The sequence below is a fragment of the Petaurus breviceps genome, unplaced genomic scaffold (assembly GCF_028583685.1).
Source record: "Petaurus breviceps papuanus isolate PSGF00001 unplaced genomic scaffold, PetGlider_PUasm1.0 38, whole genome shotgun sequence".
Classification (NCBI taxonomy): Eukaryota; Metazoa; Chordata; class Mammalia; order Diprotodontia; family Petauridae; genus Petaurus; species Petaurus breviceps.
In genome coordinates this window covers 35396161-35417758 of record NW_027186304.1, presented here as the reverse complement: position 1 = coordinate 35417758, position 21598 = coordinate 35396161, and the positions used below count along the sequence as shown (strand labels likewise).

General features: G+C 40.6%; 2 protein-coding genes across 2 annotated transcripts in view; one reads left to right on the top strand and one right to left on the bottom strand.

Moving 5' to 3' along the window:
• ESCO1 (establishment of sister chromatid cohesion N-acetyltransferase 1) overlaps positions 1-5299 on the top strand; it is a 96981-nt gene extending 91682 nt beyond the window's left edge. The window contains exon 13 of the mRNA XM_069099756.1: positions 4997-5299. Within this exon, the coding sequence (XP_068955857.1) occupies positions 4997-5144 (148 nt within the window). The 3' untranslated portion in view covers positions 5145-5299. The remainder of the gene's footprint in view (positions 1-4996) is intronic.
• The window catches only part of GREB1L (GREB1 like retinoic acid receptor coactivator), a 344278-nt gene that overhangs the window by 36226 nt on the left and 286454 nt on the right, over positions 1-21598 (bottom strand). The window contains exons 18-20 of the mRNA XM_069099751.1: positions 12428-12608; positions 8538-8730; positions 5419-5552 (exon numbers count right to left, since the gene is read on the bottom strand). Of these exons, the coding sequence (XP_068955852.1) occupies positions 5419-5552; positions 8538-8730; positions 12428-12608 (508 nt within the window). The remainder of the gene's footprint in view (positions 1-5418; positions 5553-8537; positions 8731-12427; positions 12609-21598) is intronic.

The following is a 21598-nucleotide window of genomic DNA, read 5'->3' as shown; positions in this document are numbered from 1 at the left end:
CGAAACTGCTCCCTCCACTATACCAAGCTGTCTCCCTAAATTCAATAATCCCAAATATGCTATAAAGACGTTTACGAAGATCCTTAACCTGGGCTCCATGACCCTGCTATTTTTAATATTTTGTTAACCGTATTTCATTATAACTAGTTTCTTTTAAAATCCTTTGTGTTTCATGCCTTTAAAAACATTTTGAGAAGGGATTCAAAGGCTTCACCAGACCGCCAAAGTGCTCCATGACACAAATCAGGCTGAGAACCCTGGCTTTATACCAGGGATGGGGAACCTGGGGTCTCAAGGTCACATGTGGCCTAGGTCCTTGGGTGCAGCCTTTTGACTTAGTCCAAGTTTTAAAGAACAAATCCTTTTCTTAAGGGGATTTGTTCTGTGAAGTTTGGATTCAGTCAAAGGGCCACACTTGAGGGCCTAGAGGGCCACATGCGGTCTCAAAGCCACAGGTTCCCCACCCCTGCTTTAGACAATCAACAATCATTTAAGTGCCTACTAATTGCCAGGTGATGAAGATGTAGATAAAAAAATGGAAATAATCCTTGCTCTCAAAGAATTTCCATTCTACTGGAGGAAATGACGTGTGTGTATATAAAAAAATATATATATATATAATGTAATTATGTATATACATATAAAATACAAAGTAAATATAAGAGAAAGGGCACTGGTAGCTGGTAGTGGGGGAAAATTGGAAAAGGTTTTACGGAGTTTAAGTGGTCTTAAAGAGATTCAAGGAGACCCTGGTGAGAAGGGAATACTCCCCAGGGATGGAGGGAGGTCACTGCAAAGGAATAGAAAATGGAACATTATGAGTAAGAAACAGTAAGGAGGCCAGAATGGATGGAGTATAAAGTATAATAATACACAGTGAAAATAGAAAGAGAGTGTGACCAGGCTGTGAGGGACTTTAAAACGGAGATGAAGGGGAGGCTAGGTGGCACAGTGAATAGAGCACCGGCCTTGGAGTCAGGAGAACCTGCGTTCAAATCCAGCCTCAGACACTTAACACCAAAACTAGTCATGTGACCTTGGGCAAGTCACTTAACCCCAATTGCCCTCCAAAAAGCAAAAAAAAAGGGGGGGAGAGATGAATTTATATTTTGTCCTAAAGGCAACAGGAAGCCACTGGAGTTAAGGAACAGGAGAATGACATGATTAGATTTCTCTTTAATGATAACAATAGCTAGCATCTAGATAGCACTTTAAGGTCTGCAAAGCTCTTAAATATCTCATTTTATCCTCACCACAACACAAGGAAGTAGATGCTATTATTATCCTAGTTGTAATTTAGGTGTTTTCGGTCGCATCTGACTTTTCGTGACCCCCATCTTTTTTTTTTTTTTGGCAAAGATACTAGAGTGGTATGTCATTTCCTGCTCCAGCTTATTTGACAGATGAGGAAACTGAGGCAAACAGGGCTAAGAGACTTGTCCAGGGTCACACAGTTGGTAAGTGTCTGAAGCTGGATTTGAATTCAGGAACATGAGTCTTCCTGTTTCCAGGCTTAGTACTCTGTGCACTATGGTGCTACCAAGCTGCCCATTATTATCCTTAAAGAGGATGAAACAGATAGACAAGAAGTTGAGTGACTTGTCCAGGGTCACAGAGCTAGTAAGTGTCTGAGGCCAGATTTGAACTCAGGTCTTCCTTGACTCCAGGTCTAGTGCTCTTTCTACTGTACTACCTAGTTGTCTCTAAGTTGAAATAATATTGCTTTGGCAGATAAATGAAGACAGCAAAGAGGCCAGGGTCACTGCAGTGCAGAGACCAGAAAGGTAGGAAGAGATCAGGGCTTCAAAAATCAAACAGAGGTGAACATCAGAGAGTGCAATGAATATGTCTTCCTATAAAAATACCCCTTTATTCTATAATCAGAAACAGAACACTGGCTACATGGATCTGGCCCAGTTTTTAATAAAAGACACATTTATAGCAAAGTACTTTCCAGAATACGTGAACAAGAAATAATAGAAATATATATATCTATACACTGGCTAATGACTACTTCAATACCAACACAATAAAAATTACTTACTATGAGAAAAATTTAATATAATAAAACTCCAATGTAACATAAGATTTTACTCCAATATTAGGCTTAATATCTAAAGAACGGTGGGAAGCCATATGCTGTTTTTGTGTACAGACCTGTTCCATAGAGTCACATTACCACATCAATTCAGGGTAGGATAGACTGTCCTAGGGGACCTAGGTTTGAAGTCTAGCTCTCACACTCATTTTTTTTTCTTAATCATATCTTATTATTCTCCCAATTATGTGTTAAAAACAATTCTTAGCATTTAAAAAAAAGTTTTGAGTTTCAAATTCTATCCTTCATCCCACCCCCACCTCCAAATGGTAAGCAACCCAACATAGGTAATACATGTCACACCCTTTTCCTATATGTTCTTGAGTAAGCCTCTCTGGACCTTGGTTTTCTCTTCTGTTAAGAGGCTAGAGGAGATGACCTATTAAATTCCCTTCTATGATCACATGCTTACTTCCAAATCCATTCCAATAAGCATTTACTGGAAATCATTATTAAGTACTGAATTAATATTAAGTACATGGTAGGCATTGGAGACAAAATGAAAAATAATTTCTGCCCTCAAGGAGCTTAGATTCCACCAGGGAAACCAGTATATCACAAAAATCAGAGGAGGAAGTGAGCCCCAGAAAATTAGGTGGATCAGGAAAAGGCTTCTTGTAGGGAAGGCACAGGAGATGAGCACTGAATAAAGTTGGGGGTGAAGTGGAGATGAGAGTGGACAAGCATGCTGGGACAGTCAGCCTGTAGAAAGGCAGAGAGAGAGAGGGGATAGAACTATTTCTGCTGAGTCAGTTTTGGATGAGCAGTCTCATTGGAAAACTGTATGGTCCTGTCTGCACTTATCCTGCAGCAGAAGTATCATTAACTTCAGGTGATCTGACTTTCTGGTTTGTTCAGGATAGCCCACTTTTTAATTACCTTGACTGCTTGGGTAGGTCACAGCACTGAGAGATTGCAGATCTATAGCTGGAAGGGACCTGGGAGGTTATCTATTCCAACCCCTTCATTGTATAGATGAGGAAACTGGGAGGTTAACCAGCCAGCCCAAGGTCACACCCCTTGTAAGCTTACGAGGTAGAATCTGAACCCAGGTCCTCTATCTCCAAAACTGGCACTGCATTTTGTTCAGAGCTCGTAGCCAGGGACACATAGCTAAATAACTGGGAAAATAATGCCCCCTGGATCTTGGCAATGTTTGTCTAAGGTAAGTTTCTAGTACCTAAATAGAGATAAGATAATGTATACAGATGTCTTGCCTCAGTCTGGGAGTTTTGGTGAGGTGAAGGGTACTGGTTCAACTTCCATTCCCTTCACCTTCCCTTTGGCATCACCTCCATTCCTGTACTGACAGCCAATCAACAGACATCGATTAACCATCTACTACGTGACAGGCACCATGCTAAGCATTTTACAATTATTAATCCCATCTGATGGAGCAGAAATGTGGTCTTTTCTTTTTCCCGACTAGGACTTTCTTCAATGAGGGAAAATGTTGGGAAATCAACTTCAACTTCTCCTGCTATTCTTCATGGAACCCTTCTTTGAGACTTTGGGCTACCGATATAATGCCTAGCCCAAGGAAAAACTTAAATGAGGACAGACCTAGGCAGAGGGGCTGGGTCCAGAGAAGCATGAGTAAACACAAGCAAACCATGGGATGAACCAGGCTCCCCACCGATCATAATGAGCCCTCTTAGCTGCCAAGCTTTCTATTCTGGTTGCTTACTGGCAAGACAGATTTACTAACTGCATGGGCTGGATGACGTCCATGCTGGATTAAGGAGTCTTGATATTCTGGTTGGATGGGGACAGTCTTGGCTTTTGATGACCTGTCCTAAGGAGGGAGGTGCTCCTGGATATATGCTTGGACAACCTGGGCCAGGGTGGACTTTCATAGAGCTACAGACAAACTGTGAAGGCTATCATGTCGGGTTGTGAATTACCACTCATCACAGGAGAACTTCAGAGAAAAGAGTTTTGGTTCAGTAAAAAAGTTAAAGGCTGGAATGTAAGAGGTTAAGAAATGAGTGGGAAACAAGAAAATGGATGCAAAGAGTTTAGACAGTTTTTTCCCCAGGGTGTTTGGCAGTGAAAGGGAAGAGAGATATTGGACAATAGCTTGAGGGGATGCTAAGTGTGGGGTGGGGTGGGACTTGAGGCATGGATGCCAATTAGGATTCATTTGTTAGCCATGGAAAGAAATAAAGATGATGTGAACTGTGATGGTTGTTGTGGGAGTAGAAAGGAGGGGATGGATGAGAGACATGTTGTAGAGATAGAAGCAATAACATTTAGCAATTGATTAGATATATAGGGTGGGAGAGGCTAGGTGGCACAGTGAGTGAAGCGCCGGCCCCGGAGTCAGGAGGACCTGAGTTCGGTTTTGGCCTCAGACACTTAACACCCACACAAAAAAACTAGCCTTGTAACCTTGGGCAAGTTACTTAACCCCAAATGCCCTCCAAAAGGCCAAAAAAAAAAAAAGATATATAGGGTGAAGGAAAGTAGGAATTGAGGATAACACCAAGGTTGCAAACCTGGGTGACTTAGAAACAGAAAAGTTCCAAAGAGGGGTGAAAGCTAGAAAGATATCAACTATGGGCTGTCTAGAAACGTCCCTCACCGGGGGCTGGGCCACTAAGCGATAAATACTTTTAGCCATAGCAGTTCATGAAACTGTCTGTTAAGGTGTGGAAGGGCCTTGGTCTACACGTATGAAATCCCAGCTCTTCTGAAGTACATAGTTTATTATACCAAATTTCCTCACACCACTATGAAGTCTTGTCTTGTACCTAAATCATTGGTGCATATTAGATTGAAGCAAACTGGTAGAAGAAAGTCTACTTACTACTAGAGAAGTCAGAAAGAGTAGGTAAAAGGTCACAACCTAGGCTCACAATCTTTGATGAGAGAAATTTTCTTTATTTTTACCTCTAGATGGTGGTGTTTGAGGATGAAGCCAAGATCATCCAGAAGATGGAAGGAGGAGTCCTTTTTGTCACACCCATCACTACTCACCAACATAAATGAACGGTCATCACATAAAAGAATAATTTTATTCCAGACCTTCAAAACATCATTTTGACAGTTTAAACCCTAACACAACACTGGGATTGACTATTTTCTAGCTTGTTGCAGATATCGTGATACATCTGGGTCAAAGGTTATACTTTCTGGGGCAGCTAGGCGGTGCAGTGAATAGAGCATCAGCTCTGGAGTCATAAGGACCTGAGTTCAAATTCAACCTTAGATACTTACTAGCTGTGTGACGTTGGGCAAGTCACTTAACCCCAATTGCCCTGCCTTCCCTCTCCAAAAAAAAAAAAAAGGAAAAAAGTTTACACTTTTTCATTTTTTACCTTTCGAAGAGCGTGTTGACCATTTTCTCAAAAGTTTCATCACATCTTAGAAGTGGACTAGTGATTCCCCACTGCAATGACTTGCTGTATTCATTCAACCCAAAATACAGCTTCTCCTCACTGCCCATGTCCTCCTAGTTAAATTGGAAAAGAAAAGGGAGAGAGAGAGAGAGAAACAGAGAGAGAGAGAGAGAGAGAGAGAGAGAGAGAGAGAGAGAGAGAGAGAGAGAGAGAGAGAGAGAGAGAGAGAAAGAGACAGAGACAGAGAGACAGAGAGAGAGAGAGAGAGAGAGAGAGAGAGAACAGAGATACAGTGAGAATGCTGTATGCTGTTCCCAGGAGGGTGAAAAGCTTTGGTTTCATCTTATGATTTGTTCGCAGCCCAGCAATTTCAGGGTTGTGAGTTCAGAGGTACAGATAGAAATCTTGTTCTGTCTCAAATGGACTTGATGGGTGAGTAAAGTTCTAAAATGATTTCTTTGGATTATTCAAATAATAAATAAATATATTCTTTCTTTCTCCCTTTTTCAAATTGTTCCCTGAAAAAAAAAAGTTGTTTTTTTATAAAAAAAAATTTCTGGAATTTTTCTTTTGCTCACATGAACTGAAGTCAGAAAATCTCTGTCTGAGTCTGGCTCTTCCATAAACTAGTTGTGTGATTTGACCAACTTATTTAACCTGCCTCAGTCTTGGTTTTTTTTCCCACTGCACAAAATGGGCACAATAATGTCAGTGCTATTTCTCTTACTTACCTCACAGTGTTGTTGAGGGGATCAAATAAGATAATGTATTAAAGCACCTGGTAAACTATAAAGCATTATATACATTTTAGGTACTAATAAGATGATCATTCTTTCATAAAGACTTCAAAAAATTAATTATTGTAGTTCCTATGTACTGCATATGATATTCAAATAATTCTTTAGAAATAGATAAAATTCAAGGGTTAGAATTACAGTAGTGCCTTGATTATGTGGCTTTGTGGGATCATGAAATGTTCCATGGGAGTCAATTTTCTGGATAATTAAAGTTTACTCCCTATAAGTGACCAGACTTAGAACCATCTTGGTGGGGGAAAAATTCTATATGTTCTTCTCCTTTTAAACAGAGGATAATGAATAGTCTCAAACAGCACAGTGCCTAGCACACAGTAGGCCCCTGATAAATGTTTATTAAATTGAAATGGATCTGTGACCTCATAAATTTGTAAATTTCCTCCAGCAATGTAGATTGTAACCCGTCCATGACTGCCCACAGTGTATGGCTCATGTCCACGTCCCTCCCATGTTTGTCACAGAAGGACATGCTGGCCACCTTCCTTGATTTCTCCTGATACAATAAGGGGAACATTCTGGATGTCCAATTATCATTCCTCGTGACTGCCCTATCTTCTCTTCCAAAGAGTCCGTGGTGATATCCTTTATTCCTCTTCTTCTCTGCAGTGCCTTCCTGGCTATGTGTTGCAGCCTGTCCCCTCCTACCTGTACATCTCCATTGCTCTCTGGATGACATTCACTTTTACAGTGGTAGTACGTGATTCTGCAGCTTGCTTCCATAGAGCAACACCAGTAGAATGCTGGTATTAAAAAGAGAGGTCTTTGTTTTGCGTATTATAATCTCAATGATGGACATTCATCATCTACCGTTATTTTCTGAGTGGATAGACAGGTCAGGCTCCTTTGAGTGATTACAGACTTCGTCCGGGAGAATCTTTAATTTAGGCTGGATGTAATTGGAACAATATCATCTTCAAACAAGAGTATCTGACTTCACCCTCGACAGATCCTTCTTCAACTTGGACCCTGCGCTGGGTCTCCCCTCATTATTCTGACGAACCTCCCCATTTGATGCCTTGCTTCGATGTTTATCATCAGCGGGTTGTTGAACAGGGTTATTATTTCTTCTAGTATTAAATACTTCTTCTCTTTCCCTTCTCTTATTGGAACAACTTTAGGAATGGTAATTTTGTTTTTTTCCTTCTATTAGCTCATGTCAGACACGAGCAGTTAGTCACACATCCACATCGTCTAACCTTGAACTAATACTGTCCTACTAGGAAAAGACCAAATAAGATCAATAAAGATAGGTTTATCCTGCTCTAATGCTTCTTGTAACCCTATATTCAATGGGTTGTCAAGACTCACTTTTTGTGCAAAATAAACAACCAGTTCTACAACCAGTTCCATGCTTTATCTTACATTTTGTGCAGTATGTCCAGATATTATGGCGTTTATTTCTGGCAGGAGAAATCAGAAGACTTATGTACTTAAGGACCAATGAGTATAAGAAAATGTCATCTTCACTTCCCATTGTTCAATGCTACTACTAAATTCTTGAATATGACATCTCTAGTTTCCTATTTCAACCAAATTCTACAATAAAAATAATTAGAGAAAAAAAAAGGGTTCAGTCATCAAAGGGCAATAGTAACACAGTTCCAAAATATTAAAATGTGTTAGAAAATACCAGAAAAAACATAGGTCCCAGGTTTCTCATTGGGGTCATATTATTGAAATAAAAAAGATATTATGGAATATTCTGGTGCAGTAACACAAGAACTCTTGGTTACATTGCACCTTTGCACCATTCAAAGTGCTTTCCTCTACTCTGAGGTAGGTAATAATCCAAGGGCAGATGCTTGAATACACTGTCTTTATAGCCACTACTTTCTAAAGACTGCTGAAGAATTTAGAAGTCCAATTAGTTTCTGCTGAGATCCCCTTTATACTTGGCAGGCAGGTGGTGTGGTAGATCAAAGCCCTGGACCTAGAATCAGGAAGACTTGAATTGAAATCCAGTCTGAGACACTTTCTGGCTATGTGACCTTGGGTAGTGACTGCAGGGACCTCTTTGGGTCCCTTTTTCCTCCTCTATAAAATGGGGACAATATGTTCCAGGCATAAAATGAGAAAACTGTACCGGAAAGCACTTTACAAACTTTAAAGACTCTATAAATGCTTGCTATTATTAAGAATGAGGAGGGCCTTGGCCAAGGCAACATTCATACTCTGATTTTCAATACCTTAAAAACAATGGCCATTATCACATCTTCCAGGTTTCTAGAGGAAGGCCACGCCTGGGAAGGTGGCATCATCTTGGTCAGACAAAAGCAAACTTACCACACTGTCCAGCGGTATCCAGTGCACCTCATTGGCAGAGCTTATTCTGGACTGTTGTGTTTGCATGGCATACGGGAAGGAGCTAACCTGGAGCACAAGGAGATTGAAGGCCTCGAGGACTTCTCGGCAATTAATGACTCTATCAGCCAACCCATGACTCGGCTCCCCATGGGACAGAGAGCCCGAGATGACGCTGTGAAAGTCAGCAAGCGTTAAAAATTAACATCTTATAAAGGTGAAAATGAATAAATATTATGTAATTAATAAAAATTATATAGGATTACGAATTAACATACATGCATATATACATGTATATATATTTTCTTTAATTACATTAGATGTAGGACTGGACAAGAGAAAGTGGGTGGGAAACAGAGGAGGGACAGGATGGAGGTAAAAGTGGGGGGAGAAAGAGGGAGTGAGTAAAAGGGAGAGTTGGGAAGGAGAACAGGGAAAAAGAAGATGAAGAAGAGGAAGGAGGAAGAAGAGAGAAATTATACTGGTTTTCAGAATAATACAATTTCAGGTGACAAATTTTTTAATTAGGGGCAGAATTGAAAACAAGACAAATTTGGCCTCGAAGGGGAGGTGGTTTAGATGGATTTCAGAGAGTCTCTCCAAGTTGTCTTCTGATATAAATATGTAAGACATTGGTTTGGAAAATTCCTCCTTACCATTTTCTCTGCAATGTATATTCTTCGAGAATTCTGTAGACACAAGAATGAACTGTCCTGGGGCAGACAGGTGGCGCAGTAAGAGCACCGGCCCCAGAGTTGGGAGATGTGGGATCGCTTCCGACCTCAGATACTACACACCCACACAAACACACAAAAAAACTGGCTGTATAACCTTGAGCAAGTTACTTAACCGCAATTGCTTTAAAAAAAAAAAAGAGAGAATGAACTGTCCAGGGTCACATAACTGGCATGTAAAGAATATTAGAGAGTCCCAGTGTGCCAGCATTAGGGCATGTTTCTGCTATATTAGCCCCATTCAGCAACTCTCCCATGGGGAGATGCTTAAATTCCTCAGGTGTTCACATAACCAGAACATGCCTACTCCCAGTTAATTTTGAACTGTAATTTGGAAACCACAAGCCCCTTTCACAGAGTAAGGAATTTGAATGTTTGGGCATGGAATATCAAGGGATTCTTTGCAGATCCTTTGGGGTTATCTTTCTGAAAAAAGAAACTTTCAAAGACCAGGTAAAGAGCTTAGGTGGTACAGTGGATGGGGTATTGGATCTGGAGTCAGGAAGACTTAGTGAAAATCCAAGCTTAGATATTTATTAGCTGTGCGACCCTGGTCAAGTCACTAAGTTTCCTTACCTGTAAAATGGGGATAATTATAGCACCCACCTCCCAAGGCCACATGGATAATATTTGTCAAACACTTAGTATATAGTAGGTGCTATTTAAGTTATTATTATTTTTTATCATTATTACTAAGACTGTTTATAGATGCCTGGTATTAGCAGAATTGGCTATAGGTAAGATTTCTTTGTTCATTTTGTAATTTATATCAAACAAGCTATTTTTACCCACACATGGCCCTAGATTTTACAACCTACAGTGCAGTGTGTACTGCATTAAAACTTGTGAACAAGGAACTTTTGTAACCCTGATATTTCCACTGTACTTATAACACTTTACAATCTCAATAACACTTTCTGATTTGTAGGCAGACTGGGTGGGGATTGGTCGGGGCAGGGGGAATCAATGAGTGCTTGTGAATCCTTTTTAACAACCCCCCCAAAAAAATGGAGTGTTAAAATTTTTTTCTTGGTACATGGGGATGATGCTTATGTTTATTATGCAATTGGCCGTGAAGAACTGGTTGAAAGTGGGGACTGTTATTTGCCTTGTTTTTTCCCCTGGTGCCTGGTGTAAAGTTGGCTGGCTTTTGTCCTTCATGCTCTAAGCAGACCCAAATGACATCACTATGTTGCAGTCAATGCTGGAGTACAATATGTCTGACTAGGCTGATCAGACAATACAAGCTTAGAATACTGTACTGGAGGGTGGGCACAAATAGTTCGTGTGAACATTTGGAGTGCAGATGTCTCTGAATTTGAGCATCTCACATTTCTTTTGAGCTACTGAAATTAATTACTGGAACAAAGCAGAAACTTAATAAATGCTAGTTGACTGGAAGAAAGTTAGTTTGGTATTCTCTGAACTCACAGCCCTGTTATTAATGAAACCTATGGAGATATATGCTAATTCCTGGTGAAACTGATGCTCAAGAAGCTGGTAGGTTTGTTCTATGTCTAGGTCCGACAGCCAGAGGAAAGGAAATAAAATATTTCAGTTTTTTAAATACTCAGTAATCTTTTGATCAAAATGAAAAAAAAAAGGAAAAAGATTTTTTTTAATGGAGAGAAGGAATATTTAAGGGTGAAGGAAAAAGAAGGAAAGAAAATGAAAGGAGAATTAAGAGCTCTCATCTAATCAACACAGTAACAGAGGGCTCATGATGAAATATGCTGCCCATCTCCAGAGAGAGGTCTGGTGGACTCAAGATGGAAGAATTTTTACATACACACATGTACATTATATATTTATGTACATACATATGTATATATATATATTTGTCCACATATATATGCCTATTTTTGTTGTTTTTTAAGTCATTTCAGTAGTGTCAGACTCTTCATGATCCTATCTGGGGTTTACTTGGCAAAGATAATGGAGAGCTCATTTGGCAGATAAAGAAACTGAGGCAAACACAGTTAAGTGACCTGCCCAGGGTCATACAGCTAGTAGGTGTCTGAGGCCAGATTTGAACTCTGGAAGAGGACTCTTCCTGATTCCAAGCCCAGTGCTTTATCCACTGTGCCATCTAGCTGTCCCATATATGACTTAAACATATATACGTGTGTGTGTATTTATAATGGGTTTTGTTTTTCTTGGGAACAGAAAAGGAGCTTGGAGGGAATGAATTTGAAACTGAAGACTGATTTTAAAGAAAGTGAAAGAGAGGGAAAGCTGAAGAAAAGAATAATTTTGTCAGTTTCCCTTCCCAAAACTTACTTCTCATAAAAATCCCTTATTTTTCACCCCTGAGAAAGAACTTTTGAATTCTGTGATGGTCTTAAGGAGGGATTCTTAACCTGGGTATGTATGTGAATTTGTTTTTAAAAATATTTTTATAACTTCTTTTCAATATAATTGGTTTTCTTTGCAATTTTATGTATTTTATTTTATGCATCTAAAAACATTCTTCTGAGAAGGGATCCATAAACTTTATTAGACTGCCAAAAAGGGTCCATGACACATAAAAGGGTAAGAACCCATACTCTAAAGCAGTATTACTGTGAATAAGAATTTCTGACCCTCCCCAACTAACCCTACCAATCATCTGTCTGTCTCTGTCTATTGAGATGGCTGTCCTCCATGCCTGTGTGCTCCCCTCTAACTCCTTAAAAATCTGTTAAGCACTTACCATTGTGCCTGGAATAAAATGATGCTTAATAAATGCCTCTTCCCTCCCTTTCCTTCCCCCATCTCTGAGTTTTCTTAACTTCACACAAAATTCAATTCAAGCCCTACATTCCATAGGAGGCCTTTCCCAGGTACTGAGTAGCTTAATGCTCTCCTTGAGTTTGGCTTCTATATTCTCTGTGCCTATCTTGCACATATGCAGTGATCTGCAAGCTGGCTCCACCCTTAGAAGGAGGCTGGGGCTCTCAAAGGCAGGGACTGTCTTGCCCCTTTTTTTCCATCCCTGGCATTTAGTACAGTGTCTGGTACGCGCTTGCTGAATCACTGCCTCAGTAATTAAAGGAATTTAAAAAGCTGTCATCAAGGTAAAGAGCACAGGTGTAGGAAGAGGCCCAATGACCCCTGCCAGAGAAGAAGCTTTCTGCTTGCTCACTCTGAAGCAATCACCTTGTCAGTTCCACATGAGAGTCGTCATGAACCAAGACAAACAGTGTGTATGGATTCTGTTTGACCCTTCTCATAAAAACGTCAAACTTGGTTTGAATCTCACTGTCCAGCCGAACGACGTATTTCTCTGCTCTCTGATAAGCTGTTCCATTATCTTCCAGACCCAAGTCTACAAGAACACCTGCCCAAAGTAAAAAAACAAAACAAAAAACATGTATTTTCATTTCCACAGATAAATACAAAGAAAGAACATTAAGTGCAGAAACAAACTACTTTAAATGCTGATTCCTGATCTTTGGAGTAGTGTTAAAATAAGCCTTATTGTTAACAAGTTCCTGGATTTAGCAGAAACATTTTTCCCTCTGTGCGTGTTCCCCATTTCAAGTTTCAAGAGCAAATTTAAGATTTCCGTTTCTCTGTTTAGCTTCCGTCCCCTCCTGCAGGTGGAATCAGAAGTAGTTCTGAAGCTCTGAAGGGTTTGTAAAAGCAGTTGAAGACATGTGAACTGAAAATATATCTAATCAAATGCTCTTTCCCAGGAAGGCGACTGCTGTTGATAAAAGCCACTGAAGTTTCCTGGGGAAAATCTTGCTCCAAACTGTAGCTCCTCCAGAAAAAAATTCCCTCCTCTAAATATCTCATTTGATTCTCACAACAACTCTGCACGGTAGGCCTTATTATTATCCTCATTTTGCAGATGAGGGAACTGAGACAGATAGAGGTTAAGCAAGTCAAGGTCCAGTACTCCAACCACAGTACAACCTAACTACCTCAAACAGAGCTGCTCCTGTCTTAGGGTGCTAAGTCTGCTCTTGGCTGAACTGCTAATATTATCAGGAGTCAGCCTGGCAACAGCCAGGGGGACCTGGTCTCAAACCTTCACTCAGACACTTATTAACCCTATGGAAGCCACTTAAACTTTTCTGAACTTTAACTCTCTCGTCTGGAAAACCAGAATAATCACGTTAGTTACCCGGGTATTTTTGCTTTTATTCACATTACAGTTATGCTCTGTATATTTACATATGCCATCATTATTTCTCCCAGTAGAATATAAAATCCTTGCAAGCAGGGACTGCTTCACTCTTTGTACTTGAAACCTCCGCCTGGCATTTTGTTGGCGCTTGAGAAACCACTGTTGATTGAGAGATTGATAGATTTGTGAAGAACACCTTAGGGAAGCTGAGTGGCACAGTGGATAGAGATTCGGGCCTGGAGTTAGGAAAATTTCATCTTCCTGAGTTCAAATCTGGCCTCTAACACTTAGTAGTTGCGTGACCTGGGCAAGTCACCTAAACCTGTTTGCCTCAGTTTTGCCATCTATAAAATGAGCTGGAGAAGGATACTTAAGGATACTCAAGCATCTTTGCAGAGAAAACCCCAAACAGGGTCACAAAGAGTCTAACAGCACTGACCAACCATAAACCTTAAAGCCCTATGTAAATGTGAGCTCTTATCAGGACCTGCTGCTAGTCTCTAGCCTAAGCTGCTACTATCTATTGAAGCTGCCTTCAGCTGCTAAGGGTTCTCCTTACTTACAGGGGATGTTATCTCTTTTGGGATTCTGTCCCCTCCAAAAAAAGTCTAGGACTAATCAGCCCATCTTTCAGCTCCTTTGTTACTCAGGATAACAACTATACTTGCCCAGCAGAGAAAATGGCTCCTCTGGTCAAAGTCTTTCCTTCAGACCAACTTACTATCCTTCAGCAAAAAAAATCCTCAAGCCTGCATGATATGTAGGCTGGAATAAGTGAATTCCTTTCAACTCCCATCATGCCTCTGGCTACTTTAAGTAGGGCCAAGTCAACGAAAATTAACCTAGAACCTAAGTGAGTAAGCTTGGAGGGGGAAGGTGGAGCCAGTGATCTTTCCTTCTAGACTTTGCAGCTATAGCCAGGTCTTTGGAATTACAAACTAAAGCCAACCTTCCGAAAAATTTAAGAAGAAACTTTTGATTCTTCCGTCTTTAACCTTCATAAAGTCCATGATACAGTGTAATTTTATACCCAACATGTTAGTAGCTGGACTTCGTAGGTGAAAATTAGTTCATTGCCTCCTCAATAATTTTTTTTAATTTTTGATATCTACATAACACTTAAGTTTCATAAAACATTTTATAAAGCATATCACTTGATCCTCATAAAACTACAGCCGTAACTAGGAATTTTGTTTCCTGGGGCAAATTTATTCTGTTGTAGTTGGCTGAAGGGTTGAAGAAGACAATTAATTCTGGTCAAATGCAGAATCACCAGGAGAAAAGGCCTTAGGCCTCACAATGCCAAGCAGGAAGTGGGGGAGATATTACAAGTGAGGAGCATGTCAGTAGAGTAAGGGTTGCAAATTAAGAACCGCGGGGCATAAGGATGGCAAGCCAGACAACTATCATGAGAAGGAAATTTACCTCCTACATGTTAGCACTCTGGACAAGGTCTTGGTCACTCTGCCCTACTTACAGCTCTGCTCACAATGAATTAGGGGCTACTGGCATTATCATCACCATTCCACAGGTGCATACACTAAGGCACAGAGACTTTAAATGAGCTGCCCATGTTTCTTTCGACCCTTAAATTCAACATTCTTTCCACTCTACCACAGTTCATCTTGCAAAGAAGCATCTCAAAAGCTTTTTTTCTGGGGGGGGGGGGGTGGATCTTTTTCAGGAGGTGATTGGTGGACTCTTTCAACCTCTATTTTGCCCTCTGGTTCTAAAACATCAGGGCAATTTTCCTTGAGAATTTCTTGAAGGATGATTTCTAGGCTCTTTTTTTTGATCATGGCTTTCAGGTAGTCTAATACTTTTTAAATTATCTCTCCTGCATCTATTTTCCAGGTCAGTGGTTTTTCCAAAGAGATATTTCACATTGCCTTCTATTTTTTCATTTGTTTGGACCTGTTTAATAGTATTTTGATTTCTCATAAAGTCACTACGTTCCATTTGCTCCAATCTAATTCTGAAGGAAAGATTCTCTTCAGTGAACTTTTGAGATTCTTTTTCCATCTGGCAAATTCGGTTTTTTAAGGCATTCTTCTCCTCAATTCCTTTTTGAGCCTCTTTTGCCATCTGAGTTAGTCTATTTTTTAAGGTGTTACCTTTTTCAGTCAGGTTGTTGACTCTCATTTCATGATTTTCTTGCATCATTCTCATTTCTCTTCCTAATTTTTCTTCCACTTCTCTTATATGATTTTCAAAATCCTTCTTAAGGTCCTCTATGGCCTGTAACCAGCTCATATTTTTCTTGGAAGCTTTTGCTGCAGGAGTTCTGACTTCATTGTCTTCCTCCTATTCCATGCTTTGATACTTTTTGTCCCCAAAATAGAAGTATAAAGTTGGGTTGCTCTGTTTACTTTGCTTCCTTTGCCTGGTCATGTTGCCACTCAATTACTTGACTTTTGAGCCTTTTGCCACAGCAGGATTCTTCCACCAGACAGGGGAGCTTCCCTCCCAAACACTGGGGTTTTCTCAGCTGCCGGAGGTATTATTTGGGTGCCCTCTCTGAAGCCTCCATACACTCTGGCAAGCTGTACACACACCCCAGGACCTCCACCCTAGACTGCAATCCAGATCCAAGCAGGTTAAAGCAAGAGGGATTACCCCTCAGACTGGTTGCTTGGACTTGCTACAATCTGCAGGCCAGGAGCTGAAGCTGCCACATGTGGCTGCAGCTGCAGGGCTGTGGAGCCTCAGCTGCTTCTTGGCTGGGGGTAAAGGCTGGACCACACCCCCCAATTCCCAGGTCCCAAAGTCCACACTGCACTGACCCCTCACTTTGTCCTTGGTATCTATGTGTTGATAATTCTGGAGATGGCCACATCTGCTGCTGATCTGGAGTCCCTCCAGCCAGAGGCTGGTCAGGCCTGCCCTGGGGCTAGAACCTCGGGCTTTCCCAGATGCGCTGGCTGCTTGTTGCCGGCCTGCTGGGCTGTCCTCAGTGGGAGGTTAGCTTCTCTGTGTCATTTTGTGGGTTCTGTATCTCCAAAGTTTGTCTAGTCACTTTTTACATGGACTGGAGGAGATGGTAACTGGAGCTGCATGGAAGTCCTGTTTCTACTCCGCCATCTTGACTCCGCCCCCCTCAAAAAGCTCTTTATTTCACCCTTTGACAGGAAGCTGTGAAATATGATTGTTAGAAGCACTGACCTTGTCTGCCTCAGTTTCTTCATCAGCAAAAAGAGCTGGAGAAAGAAATGGCAAATCAAAGTATCTTTGCCAAGAAAACCCCAAACAGGGACACAAAGAGTCCGAAAGGACTGAAACCACTGGATGACAACATTACTATGTGCCAAGCACTTTTCAATTATTGTCTCCTTTGATTCTCACAACAACCATGAGAGGTAAGTGCTACTGTCACCCTCATTTTACAAAAGAGAAAACCAAGCAGGTTAAGTACCTTGCCGAGGGTCATAAAGCTAGTAAGCGTCTAAAACAGGATCTGAACTCATATTTTCCTGACTCTAGGCTCAGTACGCTATCTACTATATGGCCTAGCTACCTTCCAAATAAATGACTTATCTAGTGTTACTGAGGCAAACAAGGTTAAGAGACTTGCCCAGGGTCACACAGCTAGTAAATGGTTGTGAGGTCTATCTGAACTCAGGTCCTCCTCATTCCAGGCTGGGCACTCCATCCACCATGTCACCTCGCTGCCCTTGGCACACAGTAAGTACTACATAACTGTTACCTGTCATTATTATTGGAATTGTATTATATATTATATTCCCATATTATATATGAGAATAACAGTAGCACCTATCTCCCAGGGTGCGATAACATATGTAAATTACTTAGTCAACTTTAAAGTTCTATAAAATGCTAATTATTATTGTTATTATTATTATCACTATTGTTTATTCACTTTTTCAAAGTCCAGTCTCCTCATCTGTAAAACAGAAGTAATGTATACTCACAATATCTACTTCACCAGGTTATTGTGAGAATAAAGAAGAAAATGACTGTGAAGAGTAATAGGAATGTCTACTATAATCTTCACTAGAACATGAGTTCTATGAGGGTAAAGACTACATTTTGTGTAACTTTACACACACACACATACACACCACCTTCCTCCCACTCCCCCCATTTTCACCCCTTACCTCCTACCACAACACTCTGCACACAGCAGGCACTCAGTAAAATGTCTATTTTACTTGAAATTGAATTTAATTGAATTTTGATCACCGTTCCTTCCTCTTCTGCGTCTCTGTCTCCTGGTTCCTCTCCTGCCACAGCCTACCAACCCGGCCAGCTCTCTCTCAGTTTCACAGAACTTTCACTTGTTTTTTTTATTCCCACCAGGCTCGGAGGGTTTCAGTGAACAGCCTACCCCGCTGGGAAGCCCCAGTGCTGGGATTAGAATGTTGCTCTTCTGACTCTGCTGGTCATCTATCTGTTACATCCTGCTCAGAACTCTTCGGCTCTCAAAATAGGAATTCACTTTTTCAGATGTATTTATGCAAAGCAATTCTCAGTGGTTGGGTTTTTTCCACAAGCTGAAGAGAGAGGCAGTGTGGCCCAGGTCATGGAAAACTGGTCTTAAACCCAGGAAGGGGGTGTGTGTTTCAAGTCCTACTTTGGACACATATTGGGCAAGTCACTTAATGTCTCTGTGTTCCAAGCAGGTTTTAAGAGTATAACTTACAGTGAAGGTGCGAACTTGTACTGGAAGAAGGAGCCTCCTCATCCAGTCATGTGTTCTTGTCTCATTCTGTCTCTCCCTCCCTCTCTCCTTACAAGGACAGGGTAGTCTATAACTTACATAAGGCAGAAGGTGATGGCACCAGTAAACAAGACTCGGAGGGATAGTTCTAAAGCTTTGCCACTTCTGGGTAAGACATTTCAATTCTCCAAACCTCAGTTTTCTCATCTGTATAAAGGTGGGGGGGGGAGAGGGAGAGTGGGGAGGGCAGTGAGTTGGTGCAGTAGATAGAGTGATTGGCTTTCTTCCTGAGTTCAAATTTGGTCTCAGATACTTACTAGCTGTGTGACCTTGGACAAATCATTTTATTTTGGAGGAGGGAAGGTAGGGATAGAGCAACTGGGGTTAGGTGACTTGCCCAAGGTCACATGGCTAGTTTTTTTTGTGTTAAGTGTCTGAGGCTGGATTTGAACTTAGGTCCTCCTGACTTAAGGGCCAGTGCTCTATTCACCGAACCACCTAGCCACCCTGAGGACAAATCATTTAACCTGTTTGCTTCAGTTTCCTCATCTGTAAAATGAGCTGAAGAAGGAAACGGCAAACCACTCCAGTATCTGCCAAGACAACCCCAAATGGGGTCACAAAGAGTCAGAACAACTGAAATGACTGAACAATAATGGGAGTAGGGATCAAAGATGTCTAGGGTTTCTTCCAGCTCCACAATTCTGTAACTCTCCCTTTCCCCTCTGGTCCTAGCAAATGTTCTTCATTGTTTAGATTTCAGAGGGCTACAAAGATAACACTACTATCTCAGAGGACTGTTTCTTCAAGTGCACATTCCTGCCCGGAGCTCTGATTTTTCCTCCCTGCCCTACCACCACCACCACCACTAAAGTCCCTACCCTCTTCTTGAATTACTCTTAAAAATGATATGGTGAAATAAATTCAGATATAAATTTGTAAACCAAGATCATTCCTTTCAGTGTTTTGACTAACTCAGTTTGATGTTTTAATAGCATCTTGTGACATTCTTTTGGTAAGGAAAAGAATTTCCACTTTCCTTTTCTATTTCAGCCTCACTCACATTTACTAAGTGACAACTATGAGCATGTCAATGAGTAAATAAAGCTAAAAAACTACATGACGTCTGCTCTCAAAGATCTTACAAATCTAATGGAGATGAGATATATTCATGAAAATTATGGGGAAAAAAGTAAAAGGTAATTGGGACAAAGGAGAAATTCAGGCAAGACACCATCTACTCTATTCTAATCGCTTGATGTCCATGACCCCAATGATTGCTTCCTCCTAAAACGGCTCCTCACCAACGGTTCTCTTAAGGGTAGAAAAGGGTTGGCAGAATAGTAGCTACAATAAACCACAATGACCATTATCCACCATGAATTAAAATTTGATTGTATTGGGGTGGCTAGGTAGCATAGCGAATAGAGCACTGGCCCTGGAGTCAGGAGCACCTGAGTTCAAATCTGGCCTCAGACACTTAATACTTACTAGCCATGTGACCTTGGGCAAGTCACTTAACCTCGATTGCCCTGCCTTCTCCCCTCCAAAAAGCAAAAAATAAAAATAAACTAAAAAAAAAGATTTGATTATATTTTGTCAGTTTGATGCTAATTTATGTTAATAAACTAATGCCAGAAATGGGTTTTGCATGACTTGGCAAGTATAATCAATGAATTGCTTGCCTTCTCAATGGTGGGGTAGGGATGAGAAGGAGAAAGAGAATTTGGAACTCAAAAGTTTTAAAAAATGAATGTTAAAAAGTTTTACATGTAATTGGGAAATATTTAATGAAATACATAAAAACATATTTTAAAAAAGTAAACTAATTCCATAAAATAAGAGGTTGAAGAAACTGAGGGTGTCTATTTTGACAGCTTGGTTCCAAGCCTATCTCTCCAGGCTTGTTACTTCCCTTCACTTACTTGATGGTCCAACCAAACCAGCTCTACACATGACATTCCTTCTACTTTGTCCTTGCCTAGGCTGTTGCTCATGCCCAGAATGCCCTCCTCCATAATCCTTAGCCTCCTTCAAAGCTCAGCTCAAGGCCTACCTCCTAAATGAGGCCTTTCCTGATCCTCTCAATTAGCAGACAGTGCCTCCCCCACCTCTCAGTTATCTTGTATTTATTTGGTATAGCTTTGGCATATATTTAATAGATATTCCAGTAGTCTACTCTGTCAGAAAAAGCTCCTTGAGGAGAGGGACTGTTTCATTATCTCCTTTTTCGTCCCCACCACACAACAGTTGCATAATAAATGCTTGTTGACCCATTAACTGATTAACCTTTCTCCAAACTCTTCAAAGTCAAGGAAATCACACTAGCCTGGGAGATGGAAGTCCAAGGTTTGGGTCCCTACTCTGTCACTACATAGCTGAGAAACCCTGGGTCCCTTTCATTTTCATATCTGTCCAATAAATGGACTAGGCAAAATGATTATCAAGGTTCCTCCTAGCTCTAAAATTCTATCATGCACCTTCCATTTTTTATTCATTTTTATTTGCTTGCAATTTTCTTTTTTTCTTTTCTTTGGAATTTTAAAATTTATTTTAGTTTTCAACATTCCTTTCCACAAGATTTTGAGTTCCAAATTTTCTCCCCATCTCTCCTCTATCCCCCATCCCAAGATGACAAGCATACTGATTACCCCTTCCCCCAGTTTGCCCTCTCTTATACCCCCCCTCATGCCTTCTCCTTACCCCCTTACTTTCTTTTAGGGCAAGGTGGATTTCTATACCCCATTGTCTGTCTATCTTATTACCTGGTTGCATGTAAAAACAACTTTTTAACATTTGTTTTTAAAACTTTGAGTTCCAGATGCTCTCCCTTCTTCCCTCACCCATCCACACTGAGAAGACAAGCAATTCAATATAGGTTATACATATGTACTTATGCAAAACATTTCCACAGTAGACATACTGTGATAGACTAACTATATTTACCTCCATCCTATCCCACCCTCCATTCATTCCATTTTCTCCTTTGACCATGTCCCTTTTCAAAAATGTTTGCTTCTGACTACCCTCTCCCCCAATCTGCCCTCCCTTCTATCACCCCCCCATCCCCTCCTTTTCTGTAGTGTAAGATACCCAATTGAGTGTGTATGTTATTCCCTCCTTAAGCCAAGTCCAATGAGAGTAGGTTTCATTTCATTTCATTCCCTTTCACCTCCCTGCTCTTCCGCTCCATTGTAACAGCTTTCTTTTGACTCGTAATTTTACATGAAGCAATTTACCCTATTCTATCTCTCTCTTTCTCCTTCTCCCAATATATTCCTTTCATCTCTTAATTTTGTTTTTTAGATATCATCCCTTCATATTCAACTCACCCTGTGTCCTTCATCTATGTATACATATACACACACAGACACAGACATCTATATAACATAAATACACATATATACACATAAAAATATACATACATCTATGTATACACACATATATACACATATCCATATACACACACACACATATTCTCTTCAACTATCCTAATGCTGAGAAAAGTCTCATGAGT